The 13,608-nt window shown below is 43.3% G+C and overlaps 3 protein-coding genes across 3 annotated transcripts; 2 read left to right on the top strand and 1 right to left on the bottom strand.

Annotated features, from left to right (window-relative positions):
• Positions 1-25: 25 nt before the first annotated feature.
• Bfra_010506 (putative short-chain dehydrogenase reductase protein) lies at positions 26-1,180 on the top strand (the record flags this gene model as incomplete). The annotated part of the gene is made up of 3 exons (XM_037340837.1): positions 26-392; positions 451-844; positions 910-1,180. The coding sequence occupies 3 exons, from the start codon at positions 26-28 to the stop codon at positions 1,178-1,180; spliced, it is 1,032 nt and encodes a 343-aa protein (XP_037186480.1).
• A 4,094-nt stretch (positions 1,181-5,274) lies between these two features.
• On the top strand, positions 5,275-6,790 carry Bfra_010504 (uncharacterized protein; the record flags this gene model as incomplete). The annotated part of the gene is made up of 2 exons (XM_037340836.1): positions 5,275-6,380; positions 6,469-6,790. The coding sequence occupies 2 exons, from the start codon at positions 5,275-5,277 to the stop codon at positions 6,788-6,790; spliced, it is 1,428 nt and encodes a 475-aa protein (XP_037186479.1).
• Positions 6,791-7,581: 791 nt separating this feature from the next.
• On the bottom strand, positions 7,582-8,835 carry Bfra_010503 (putative endo beta- protein; the record flags this gene model as incomplete). The annotated part of the gene is made up of 1 exon (XM_037340835.1): positions 7,582-8,835. The coding sequence occupies one exon, from the start codon at positions 8,833-8,835 to the stop codon at positions 7,582-7,584; it is 1,254 nt and encodes a 417-aa protein (XP_037186478.1).
• Between the last annotated feature and the right edge of the window lie 4,773 nt (positions 8,836-13,608).

The raw sequence follows: 13,608 nt of genomic DNA, 5'->3' as shown, positions 1-13,608 counted from the left end.
ATTGAAAATCGCAGGGAAAGCCAAAATGTCAGCAATTTTAGGTGCCCCTTTTGACCCCAAACTCACAGGTCTTTTGCTTGTAGCCCTTCGGTACTACCCAGATAAATTGCGATCTATTGTACCGACCAAGATTCAGCCATATATTTATTCTCCCGCCTTCATTCGAGCATTGAAAGTCCTCCTCGTTTTGGGTATTGTACGCGGGGTCAATAACAAGTTATCTCAGCTTGTGTTGAATAATTGGAAAAGCAATGCGAAATTTATTAAGAGTCAGGAGGTTGTCTTAATTACGGGTGGTTCGAGTGGGATAGGAGAATCAATGGCAAGAGAGTTCTCATCTAAAGGGGTTAAGGTTGTGGTAATGGATGTGAACCCTCCAAAGATGCCATTTCGTGAGTTTTTCTACCTTCGGGAGCACATCATGTACAACGGTGACTAACAATATGAAAGCATCAAACGTCTTCTATTATCGAGTTGATATAACATCACCATCCCAAATTGCCTCTGCAGCTTCCGAAATAAGGAAAAGTCATGGAGATCCTACCGTGCTCATTAACAATGCCGGAATTGGTACTCTCATGCCCATTCTAGAAGGCAGTGAAGCACAAACCCGAAAGACATTCGAGGTTAATACAGTATCCCATTTCTTCATGGCTAGAGAATTCGTCCCGGCGATGATCCAGAAGAACCATGGTCACATAGTGACGATTGCCTCTTTAGCAAGTTACCTAGTGCACGCTGCCAATGTAGATTACTCCTGTTCAAAAGCAAGTGCTCTCGCGTTTCATGAAGGACTTGCATCAGAACTGAAAGCTCTATACAACGCGCCCAATATTCGAACCACGTAAGTCCTCAAATTTTCATCCACCCGATATTACCACCTGTATTTCGTACTCACAAAGGAAATAGTGTTGTCAATCCAGGATGGGTTCGGACACCATTGGCCGAGGATGTTATCTCGCAAGCCAGCTTCAAAGGTCCATATCTCCAACCTGAAACCATTTCTAATGCTGTTGTTGATCAAGTGTTGGCGGGAAGAAGTGGCCAAATCATCTTACCTAAGAATATGAGCATCTTAGGCACAATCCGAGGATGGCCATGGTGGCTCCAAACCTCGGTGCGAAATATGATAGCTCGAGAATTGAACTTTGGTCAAACGCAGTCTGACCCGGCAGTATAAACCGGAAATGTGGCTCCGGCGGCATCCACGTAAATATTCGCCTTGTTATGTATTTTCCGGAGTATTTTGTTTGTGTAAGGAAAGGTTGACTTGTCGGGATTTTTCTGATGTTGTTCTATGTTACTCAGCGTCATCATCGTGGTTATCGTGGCGATGTTGACCATGTTCGGGATTTTCTAAGCCTTGTTCATTGGTAGAGGAGGTTGGCGACGAGTTCCGCAGACCGTAGATTGTAAACACATGTATCATACTCCACTCCACCTTGTTGTTATGTGTGGTAAGTCAATATGCATAGTATGCCCAGAAGAGCCCGAGGAGCCAATACCGGTTCAACCGTTAAATGACACAATGCAACTATCCACAAACGCACACTGAACGTTACAAACGCGAATTCCCATTCTAAAACCGGAGTATGAAGTAACAAATCCTCATCTTTACAACATCATACCCACCACCAGAGCATACCCAGAACTTCACCCCCTCATTCTCCCTCCCAAATTCAACACAACAACCAAGATCTAGATTCCCTCGCACCCTTCTCTTAATGTCAAATGTCACTATTCCCTATTCCCCAAAAGCCACATACTAGGGTATCCATCTAGAACCTGTGCAACTATCGAACCATATATCCACCCGTTTGCATTCCATTGCAAGCATTTACGCATCACAACACACTATACGTGATTCGCACCAGCATCATGACAGGATCCAACCAACCGGCATTCCCTCCCTCGCTCACTCACCCACCAACCATGAAATTTCTTGCATGAAACCGCATTGACTTTTATGCACCTCGGTCTGCCGGGGCTGTCTGCCAGGTATCCCAGACGTCTCCATTTGGCTGGTTGTGGAGGATGGAGGTGTGTACGATAAACGGAGTACCGTATCCAGTATATCCAGGTATCTATGGAAGAAGCACGCTTACTGGATTACGTGATGAGCAGGCCCGAGGTAGTAATCGCCGTAGCTGCAATTGGCGATATGTACGACCATGACATATCCCAACCCTAGATAGGCCATGGCGGACAAGGAGTCCCCCTCCCCCACCCTGGGAAAACGAAACGATTTCCTGGGCCCGGATCAGCGTACCGTGGATACTGTCATGCAGATATATATTTATTGCCTGTGTGCTGAGCAGGTACGTCGGTGGTATTTCATACAGCTGCGGTGTAACGATTCATTAATCAAAAAGTCTGGAGAGTTCCCCTCCACCAGAAATTGCCAATAAAGCCAGCATCGCCAAGATCATTCGGTATGGAAAGTTGTACCTCACGCCAAATGCGCCATGGCCTTTGTGTGGAATTTAGGAAATCCGCGCGATATCCGTTTATAGATTAGAGTTGAGAGGTGGAAAGTTTAGGTTCGAAGTGATGACATTTAGAATGAAAAGAAGGTTGGAAGCGTTCAGCCGCAGAAATTGTTCAAGTTTCATGATTTTCCGCTGTTGCCGCGAAGAATAATTTGAGGGAACCATAATTTTTGGTGTTGAGATTGAGAGACATTTTGTTTTTCTGCTATGTGTACAATGTGATACGAGTGATGAAAAGGCTTTGGAAAACGGTTTTTTGTATTTTGTTTTTTTTTTTGGTTTCACTGCATGTAGACGTTGTAGACTCGTTAATGGCTTTGAGTCAAACGGGACTTGTTTACTCGATTCATAGAGGATTTTCATACGGTAGGTAAGCTGTCGGTGGCTGCATATTGTGGATTGACAGATAGAGATAACCTTTTTGGAATCTAGATACGTGAATGCATCTCCGTCCGCTTTGCCATCTAGATTCTCTCATCTCGCCAACACCAATACCAATACCGATCCAGTACCAGATACTTTAGATGCTTAGAATAAGCAATGAAGTCTCTCGTGTATTCCATTGATATCACATCGTACCCAGTACTTACATTAACGTCATGTGTGTGAATGGAGTACTTATTGCGAAATGATAACCTTATCGTATCAGATTGCGAATATTCTGTCTCATACATGATAGATATCTCACCGGTTCACAGAACAGAGTCATGAATTCGATGAATCCAATGAAACCTGCCACCGCCAAACGAACGATGTTTGGTGACTTTGGTCGTTCTCTTTGACGCAAGTTCAATTTATCCATCACCCAGGCATGTGTAGATCCATTATTCATCATCCATCACAATCGAATTCAATTGGTTCTCCATAGTAATTATTCCCCCGCGGTCTTCGCGGTCAACTTCAAAAAATAGATCCTGGTATGGCTTGGGAGTAAAACTCAGCCCCAACTTCCAATAGTTTCCCAACATCCAAGAAAGATTCTCAAGATCTCTCCGATTTCCGATGTCAATGGAACCAATCATGACACGAATTGCCCCTTGAATATATTAAATTTCATCACGTACCGTACCTTACTTTCTGTACGAAATACTCACTAACGAGCTAATGGATTAGTCGTCAATATCAACTTTTCCATGTTGTGATGTTGTTATGATATGTGATACGTGATACCCATATCGTACACAGAATAAAACGCACACGACACCAGACGTTCGAATTCGTATGATGTGTATGGTTCGTATGGTTCGTATGGTTCGTGTTTCCAACTCCAAACTTGCCAACTCCACTATTGCTACTCTCCATAGGACCGAGTAGGTAGAATCTACTTCTAAGAATATCCAGGCAAGCTTGACACCACGTTTCCCCATATTTTCTCATTACCAGCGAGTCTGCCACGGTCCTGGTCCTGTTGTGAATGAAAGTATCCACTCGGAAAGCCAAAGCTACATATTCCGATACAAAACCATCGAGTCCACCACACACCACCCACCACCCACCACCCACACCTCCCACCTTGCCGGCTTTCATTCCATGATCCATGACCATCTGAATGATCACCAAGATCACAAATCACATTCAATTGACTGGATGTTGGGAATCCAACCGTCTTATCTTGCTTGTCGTGACATTTCTCTCTACCATGCCATGCCATGCCGTACATGCGAGCCATCTGTCGCACTTACCTAACTCTAGATATTCTATCCATCCGACTCCGATAAACTTTCCACCCATTACCCATTTCGGCCCAGGTGTTGGTTCTCGGATGACCTGCCCCCCCTTTCAACTTACGTTACACGGCTACCGCGTGTCGTACTATAAGCCGAGTTGCCACAATATCCAGATATGTGTCAAGGTCATACCTGTCTTGAATAAATAAAGATCTACTTGGATCATTTTCATGTCAAACTTTTTGCTCATCATTCCTAGCCCTTCCCACACTTCTAATCAAGGGATTCCGGTTTGATGATTCCCCATGTCCACCCTCGTAATTCTAATACTATACACGCAATAGCTTTGACCCGGACCGAGTGGACCATGAATAATCCGATCTATCAAGAATCAAGATGCAATTAATCACAGCCGTGGCCATGCATCTAGGTTGTAGCTTCTTATTCTCATTACCCAAGAAGATGGGTTGATGATTGATGAACAATCATGGCTGAGCTTGAGCGCTTGAGCCCAGGCAAATTCTAACTCTCTGTCTCTCTAATACTCCATAGTGGCATAATTGATATGACATGACCAGATTGGTTCTGTGATATTAAAGAACCTTCCCAACCCGTGTAGCTGGGACTGATTACTGCCACTTATCACATTTGTACTTATATTTTTATTTCTTTTTCAACATTCCATCCATCTTTCCTATCTTTTTCCTTGAATCTACCTGTCGTCCTACTTTTGCTGCAGATTTTGCAGCCTGAAGTCACACCAGTCCATACAAACATCTACACGACTTTCACAACATCTTGATCTCAATATTATTCATCACTCACCTTCCATTTCTTTCCCCTACACGTTCACATATACGTAGCAATACTACCTACGTTTTATCACACAAACCAATCCCTCCCTTAGGTAGCAAGGAAGAGATTTTATTCATCTTTTAATCTATTCGACCAAGTTTTTTGATATATTTCTGCCAGTCCTCCCTTCCCTGCTATATATTTACTTTTCCCGATTCCAAAAAAAATAAAGACCTTTGCTTTTTAAGTGCCTACAGTACATACATATGCAACGGCTCGGAATCGGCATCTTGTCAAATCTATCAATCAAGTATTCTCCGGACATGCAGGTGCAAACGCCACTTGCGCATGGATTATCGGAAATGCTTGCCCGGGCTTCGATGAGTCGGTCTGGACCATCGTTGGGAGTTCCTGGAATCTCTTTGGTGCATGCAAAGAAGGAGGAGGATGTTGCGGGGAATATAAATGAAGACTTTCCAATGGTTTCAGAGGGAACACAGTCTCATACTTCCTCTTTCAATTCATCTTCGGCTTCGTCCTCAAGAGATAGTATACCATACCCGGACTTCAAATCTTTATCATCACCATCATCATCATCAGCCTTCGGAACACAGAACGGAAGCAATATGTTGGTTGCGGAGTCTCTCATCTTCTTTGCTACGGCATGCATTTTATATATTCTCGGCTCTCAACGAAAGACTCACACACGACGTCCTCAGAATGGAAGTCATAAGAGAACTTCTCCTTCTACAAATTCATCATCAAACATTACAAAGTTCCTCCATAACCCTCTCGCCCAAATTTCCCACCTACTATCATGTAGCTCATCCACATCATCTACCTCTCTCCCCACTCCACCCCAGCAACCACCCAAAACCCAACCTGGTCCTCAGAAACCAGCTTATGTTCTCCCACCGCTCAAACCCACCTCTCCCCATCCAACCTCAATGGGTCTCAAGCGTCTCGATAAATCCAATTGGCTCACCATCGACTCCACCTATCTCCCCGAGCATGAACTCCGCGCTTCACTCCTCGAAACACATGGGCCATGCGTCTTGCAAGTCCTACCCCCCGCCGTCCCAGCCACGTACGAACTCCTCGAAATGGTCATTGAGTTTCTCCTAGAACGATATCCGGATGATTTCTCCCTCGTGGATGAAAACACAATCCTCAACAAGTTAACCGGAGAGCAATCCATCATTGGATCGAAATGTGAAAATCCCCTCGAGACAGCCGCGCGTCTCTGCATGGAAGATTTCAATCTCCTACTACAAGATCCATCCGAAGAAGACGGAGAATGGAAATTAATGGCTTCCGCCACGCTCTTTCCCGCAGGTTGGAAATTGCAGGAGAGAATTGGTAGTAATATGGCTGTACTACACAAACCCGTCCCAGGATGGAAAGAAAAGCTAGGAAAGAGTGTCAATCGGTAAGCCATCCATTTCCCTCTCCACTTGCTTCCCACATCTTGTCAACTCCCAAGAAAAATGAATATCCACATACTAACCACCCCCCAGATACTTCACCCATCTCACCCCCCGCACCTGCATGGAACGCTCCAACCTCTTCATCCAAGCCACCCCCATCCTCTTCCAAGACATTCCCGAAGCCCCTCCCTCCCCCTCTTCCCCCCTCACTCCCTCCGACATCTACATCCGTCGCGAACGACAAACCTTTACCCGTCTCCCGAAATCCAACGCGGTGCTGTTTACAGTACGCACGTATATGGAGAGATTAGTAGATGTGAATAGTGCGGATGCGGAAGCGATGGCGAAACAGATTCGCGGGTGGGATGGGGAGTTGGCGAAGTATAAGGGCGTGGGGATTTGGGGGATGTGACGTTGGGGTATTGTGATGAGAGGGTGGAGGAGAGGGAGAAGGAAGAAGAGAGGTTGAGGGGGTTGAGGCGAGATTCCGGGATTAGTATGGGGTGTGAGGATGAGGTGGTGTTGTCTTAATGTGGATGGATGGATGGATGGATATACGTTTGCAGTTCTCATATTTGGGTTTCAAATTTTCAGTCTGGATGGCCGAATGCGTGTGGGGGTGCATTTCTTTCCCTCAAAAAGTTATTCGCAATCACGATCAAAATGGGAGAAGGAACGAAGCAAGGAAATAATGAGCGAATAAACACGAACGAACACACGGGAAGCTGGCAACGGGAGGAAATCTGCTTTTGAAAACTTTACAAAAATTTCTGCGGTTTTGGAGCGAGGGTTTTAATTACAGGAAAAGAACAGAACTGTTTTATTTATGGGGGTTTTACATGGTTTCCATGCGTGGATTTAATATAGGGATGGGGGAGGGGGGAAGTAGATAGAGGAGAGGACATGAGGAATGAGAAGATGAATGAGATGAAATAATATTCAATACGTGCGATGAGATATTTATCTATATATGTAGCACTTAAGCATACATAGGAATTTGAAATAAAAATTGATAGAGAGTTTTAAAAGATGGGATATGAGTGAGGTGAACAGTATGATATAATGTTATGTTTGACAAGTGAACCTATGACTTTAATTATTTCTTGATTCCGTTGCTATTTCCATTTCCATTTCATGCATTCTAAACGCTTATACAATAACGATGATTCCTCCCAAATACTAGTAATACAATTCCTCAATCCCTTACCATCTCTTTTGATCTCCACCACTACTAAAATCCCCCCCTCTCCTTTCCTTTTCAACCCTAGCGTCGAATTCCTTCTGTGCTTCTACTTGAGCCAGGTTTCTCTCCTCCTCCGTCTTGGAAAATGCAAAGCTATCTGCACTCGATGTGCCATCACTCGATGCTTTAGGTTTACTGTTTTGTACTGTTGCCCATCCAGATTTTGGTGGTTGTGATGAAGTGGTAGTGGAATTCGAAGCTGGTTTTTCGCCACGACGGATTCGATCCCATGCTGAACCTGTCTGTCTAGAAGATTGGGGTGTTGTTGGTTCGGTAGCCATTCCTTGGCCGTTGGTAGGCGAAGCATCATCGAACAAATCGAACGGTTTTTCCTCTTCTTGTGCTGGGGCTTGTGCAGGGACTGGTTTTCTCTGTGGCCAACCTCTCGCTTGTGGGAATATTTGAGAAGTTGTCTGTGCAGATGCAGGTGCATTATCTTCTTCAGACCACTCCGCCTCCCCAGTCGGACTAGCATCATCATATCCTTGTGTACTTCGAGTCTGTGGTTGCGGTTGTCCTTGTCCTGGCTTCATGGGGGGTCTGGGAATCCCTGCAGGACTAGGTAGATTTTTCTGATGTCTCGCAACTTCTTCTGATGTAGCCTTTACGATATCCTTCAATCGCGTATCGCCCATTTGTCCTACGGCCCCAACACTAGCTGCATATCCCCCAAAGAGTAACTTCGATACTGTCGTTCCTATGTAAGCATAACATAAACCTCTGAATGCATGCCAAGCAATTAGTGCCGGAGGTCCTTTGATATACGGCATTTTCGCATGGGGAAAGACGCTTGAATTGAAAGCCTCGAGGTTTGGTTGGTAGAATGGAAAACGAAAGGTGGAAGCCGTTTGAACTGCTCTGTAAATACCCGCAGATAAACCTGCAACAGGTGCAAATGAATTGATCCTAATTATCTTTGCAGTATGAAATGCAAGGGCATCGATTTCTTCTTGTCTGAGTGGACGATTGGTGATTTTACTCGAATTTTGAATGCGGGCATTGATGATCTTGGTTAAAAGGGCATCATTGAACCCGAACAGAGGACCGAATACCGGTAGTGGTTGAGGTATCTTACTGCCATCGATTTTGTATGTTTGAACACCGGCAGCTTGGCCTTTGCCTTGTTCCGAAGGCGCATAAGGATCGCTATCGGAGGTAGGAGCGGAGTCGAACGATCCGTTTGCCTCTTTGGATGAGGAGTTTTCAAGAACCATATTAGCGAGTAAAGCAACACGTTGAGGTAGGAGAAGAATTTAAGAAGCCGGTGAGAATAAGTGCAGATGTGTTGCCTTGTTGGTTGTGGTACGATTCAATAAAGGTGTTACCACGAATAATCGCACAGCAGCTCTTGGAAGCTCAAAATGAAGCTTGGATGTTGTGACGTCTTTCACTTTGCGGGCAAGATTTTAGTGGGAGTGGCTTTATCAATTTGTGGCGGGGTTAAGTGTGGCGAAGTTTACCCGTAAGTTCCTCCTACATCTCATGCATTTTCAGGGCTCTCCAACATTATTCCAAATAGTGTCATATCGTTGATACCTTCCCTATTATCTTCGAACGTTCTTGCTATTGCATAAATACTTTACTTGTACTCGCATACTCTCCAGTGAAAAGTTTTCTTTGAAGTATTCTTCAACAGCATTGATGTATCTATCATGTTGTAATACGATCATCTAAAGAGTGTGGTCCAACCTTGGTTCTGGATACCCAGGATGAAGTAAGCACATGAATTCTCAAGTGTGGTGCAACCATAACTCCCGATACCCAGAATTCTCAAGTGTGGTTCGCTTAACAGGATAAGTATCCTTCAAGCTCACATGGGACCCGTTTTTGTGAGCTTTAATCTCGATATTATAGAGTAGCACGAATTTCCTGCTATCGTGATTCGTAGCCCTTCGCTGCCTCTCGCAGCTTAAGCTTGCAACTATCCGTCCAACTGCAGGGGTATCATCTGGCAAGAGTCCGAGTGGACCACATATCACCATAATATCGAATTATCTCATATTCGTGCCTTGATTGCATGACTGCAGAGCTAGTCTTCATTGGGTTCGCTCAGTATGGGTTCATAGCCCCTAGAATACGCCACCATCCACACATCATCATGTCTTCGTTGAATTTTATGCCTCATGCCGTGAAACGTGAGCAGGGTAGCTACTATGTCTCAGATATCATGCAAACAAGCCTTCAAAATGCAATGCTCGATTGATTGTATGACTTTTGATGAAACAAAATATCTTCAAGTATCTGATACTTTCAAACTTGAGAGGTGTGATGATTGATAAATGATTGGTCATTCGCTGACATATTACCTATCATCTGATTGATTAATCGGAACTTTGATTGTCTTCCTTACGTCTTGATATACCCCCAATATGTATACGTGATATCAAGGTACCTAATTACCAGCCATACAAGGCTTTAGAATAACTTCGCTTATAAATTACCCCTGTGTGACCAACAGTTCTCCGCATGAAATATACATAAGTGGAACATATCAACACACTTTCGCATTTAAAGCCTGAAATTCAACGTAGAGTAGTATTCTCGCCATGCATTCAGCCCCATAGAGAGAAGTCACCAGCAAATAGTTGTATTCCTCGCCGTTCAGATGTCGAAGAGAAGAACAGGAAGGAGAACGGCAACAAGGAAAAATGCAAGGATGCAGATTGCGATTCCATCACTCCAACATTTTTGCAACCCCTTCGGCCGCTCAATCTGTATCTGCTAACGGAACATGTCCTCTTCGATTCCTCTTATCCAACATGATTGACGCCGAAATTGGAAGGTCAAAAGGCTGTCCTTTACGCAGGTTACAATGGTAGCATACGGTTCGACTTTGCTTATTGGCCGTCATCAACTTGTCACTTATCATTATTGCGTTGTTGGGATTGGCCGGATATAAGACTAAAACGGGGGTTTAGAGAGGAGTAGTCGTCGAGATGATGAGATCAGATTTGGAAGTGGAGCCTGGTGTAGAAAGGGAAAGTGAAGTGGACACGAATGGTGTGCAAGGGGCCATATTGTATCCCCCCCTTTCGAACCATATCTGACAGGTCAGTTCTCGCGAGCGACGATCTGCGACATTAACCTTCGTACGGTTTTTATTTACATCGATGAAGCGACCGAGATACGAAAGCAATTGAAACAAGTCGGCTTGAAACTGCCTTTCAGAGTATATTGACATTAAGTGGCGAGATTTTATACGGACTGAGTAAATGAGTGACAGTTTTCTAGGGATGACGTTTACAGCTGATCATATGCAGAATAGAATATGATATATGATATAGGAGATTCAAGGGAGGCTGGTTGTTTTGGATACCCCACTCGCGTACAATGCTTACTCTCTTACTTAGTAGGCGATACACTAGTTAATATCGCCGCTGATTAGTATGTTATTTGTTGAGATATCGGCGGACTTGATAGTTTTGGTTGTTCATGAGTATGCAAGTATCGACATGATGTATGTTAGTATGTAATGATGCTATGGACGGGAGTTCTTGATCCTCTCGAAGTATGATTACTCTATCGTTTCCATTTTCTGCACAAGTATTGTCCCATTTTAATCTCAACAGCCCTTGCCACACCTACAAAATTGTACCTCTCTATATCCTTTAAAGATCTCAGGGAAACATGACATTCCGTGAGCTACGAATCAGATCTAGCACAAGATATCCAGATTCAGGCCGCTATACAGCAGTGAGAATCTCTGAGTGGGTTCAATTACGAACTTTGAGTATAGGGGTGCGGGACGAGATTGGAAGGGTGTGTGTACGAGGCAATATGTACGGACAACAAGGATTCAAGGTTCTAGAGTGAGGCATAATGATAACAAATTACTATCCTTTCCGGATGAATAATGTATGCATATCATCCATACGGGATCCTCATAATTACATGAAAATACCTGCGATGCAAAAATTCAAGTATGAACTAAAAATATCTCGAAGTCTAAGATGTAGAAGCCAACTTATGGATGAATTTATACTTGTAATCACTGGATCCGAGGAACTATTTCGCTATGTATCCGTTCTAAGTTAGGGCTCTTGCAGTGATTGATGGGCTATGAAATACTACCTACACGCTTGTCGGAGTTAACCTTGCAATTTCCAGGTTTACATGTGCAACAAAATTGTTTCGAGAATTGTGATTGGAAGAATCATGAAAATTGAAAATGAGTTGAGTAGAGGTTATTTAATCTAAAAGCGCAATGTCGTGTGGCTCCATCATGAGTTAGAGTCCAGAATGCATAGAGTAAGAGTAGTAGTACTCCATTATCATTGATGTTTAGAGAGGGATATAGTGTGCAGAATAAAGATCAAAGGATCAATATGATTCCTTTAGTTCTTCTTTAAGAGCTTCGCGTGGTAGATCTTCTGATTATCGAGCGCGAGATAAAACTAAAAGCCGCGCTGGCCTTGCACCAATAGTTATAGCTTAGAAGGGAATAACTGCATGGTATCTTTACTTGCTGGGAGTAACTATATGGAAATCACTTGTAGACATGCAACAAAGTTGTTGTGAAAAATCTGATTGGAGCATCTGAAAAATATGGTCGACTGACTAGAGTTATAGTCTGGTCGTGAAGTTATGTATGAGTTATATACTTGCTGGGATGACGCCTGTGCATGGAATTTTTAGATATGCAACAAGATAGTTCTTGAATATTATCAAGGGAAGATGTGGAAAGACGGGAGGTTAACCGGATTTTTAATTTGAGTTTAAGGTATTGCAAGTTCTTAACATGACACGCTAGTGGAGATGATCGTTAATGTTTGTCTATTGGGGCGTGTGAATTTGCAACTCAGGGGAAATGAGAGATCTAGGTGGATGGGGTTTGAGAAGGCGAAAGAGGGGAATATCGGTAACTGTTGGACTTATTTGGGAAATTAGATGAAAGAATGATTCTGAATCAAGTTCCCTGGGATTATTGATCGATACTTTGTATAGAATTACTCTCCCGAAAACATGAAGAAACGGAGTCCTTTAAATGGTAAAATATGATACCCACCGACCTAAAATGAAGTGACCGTCATCAAACGAATCACTAAGAATTAGACCTTTTATTAGGGCATCAATTTACAACACACTGCCAGGATGCTAAGCGAACTGTCAGAAATTGGACTTTTCGCTAGCTAGTTAGCATCCACGGTGTAGAATTTCCAAGTCGAGAAATGGTTGATGATATGTCACGACGTTATGGAGAAAGTTCCAAAATTCAAAAGCCGCGAAGTATTTTCAATTCTTCTAGGTGCATGAGTTTAGTGCTGTGGAACTACGAACAATATCACTTCCAGTCACCCCAGCTAAAGAGATAAAATATTGTTTCTACAGTTCGGAGTGCATCAGTTGATGGCTTTAACAAAGTTTTTTTGTGGATGTCATTGCCAGAAGTAACGGGTTAGAATTACCACCGGCAATAGTATAGGAAGTGAGTATTCAAAATATATAACACCACTAATTTCCTTGTGAGGATACCCCCTGTAAATCAGTGCTGTAGACATGCAACAGAAGTCATTTTGATGGCTTTATTTATGATTTTGAAAACTAAGTTTTCTTGAATTGATGCTGAAAAACGCGCGGGTCGATTTGATGAGTTATGTTCCAACTTTCTTTACATGCTGGACACTATTTATACCGCTAGTCAGGGTGAGACCTTGAGCTTTTTGTCTTTAGACGTGCAACATATCGTTCTTGAGGACTCCAACTGGTGCGTGTTTCTAAGATAGTTCCGATTATCAAGGTCAGTAAAGGTTTCAGTCCAACGCCTAAATAATGACTTGTGAACTTTAGAATGATACTTACAGACTTGTCAGGATGAGATCTATAATTCAAGGTGTCAAGGTGTGCAAATAATCTATATTGCAAGAGACCAGTGACTGTAATTGGAAAGTGATCAGGGCCAGCTCCAACTATCGGAGCCAAGAAAGAACGAGTCTTTAATAGGCTTTTCACTAGTCGATGCTTAGAAACTTGGCAATCATGATATACTG

The sequence above is a fragment of the Botrytis fragariae genome (genome assembly GCF_013461495.1).
Source record: "Botrytis fragariae strain BVB16 chromosome Unknown tig00000797, whole genome shotgun sequence".
NCBI classification, from domain to species: Eukaryota; Fungi; Ascomycota; class Leotiomycetes; order Helotiales; family Sclerotiniaceae; genus Botrytis; species Botrytis fragariae.
Note: the sequence above shows the minus strand (reverse complement) of the source record. Positions and strands in the feature narration are given on the sequence as shown.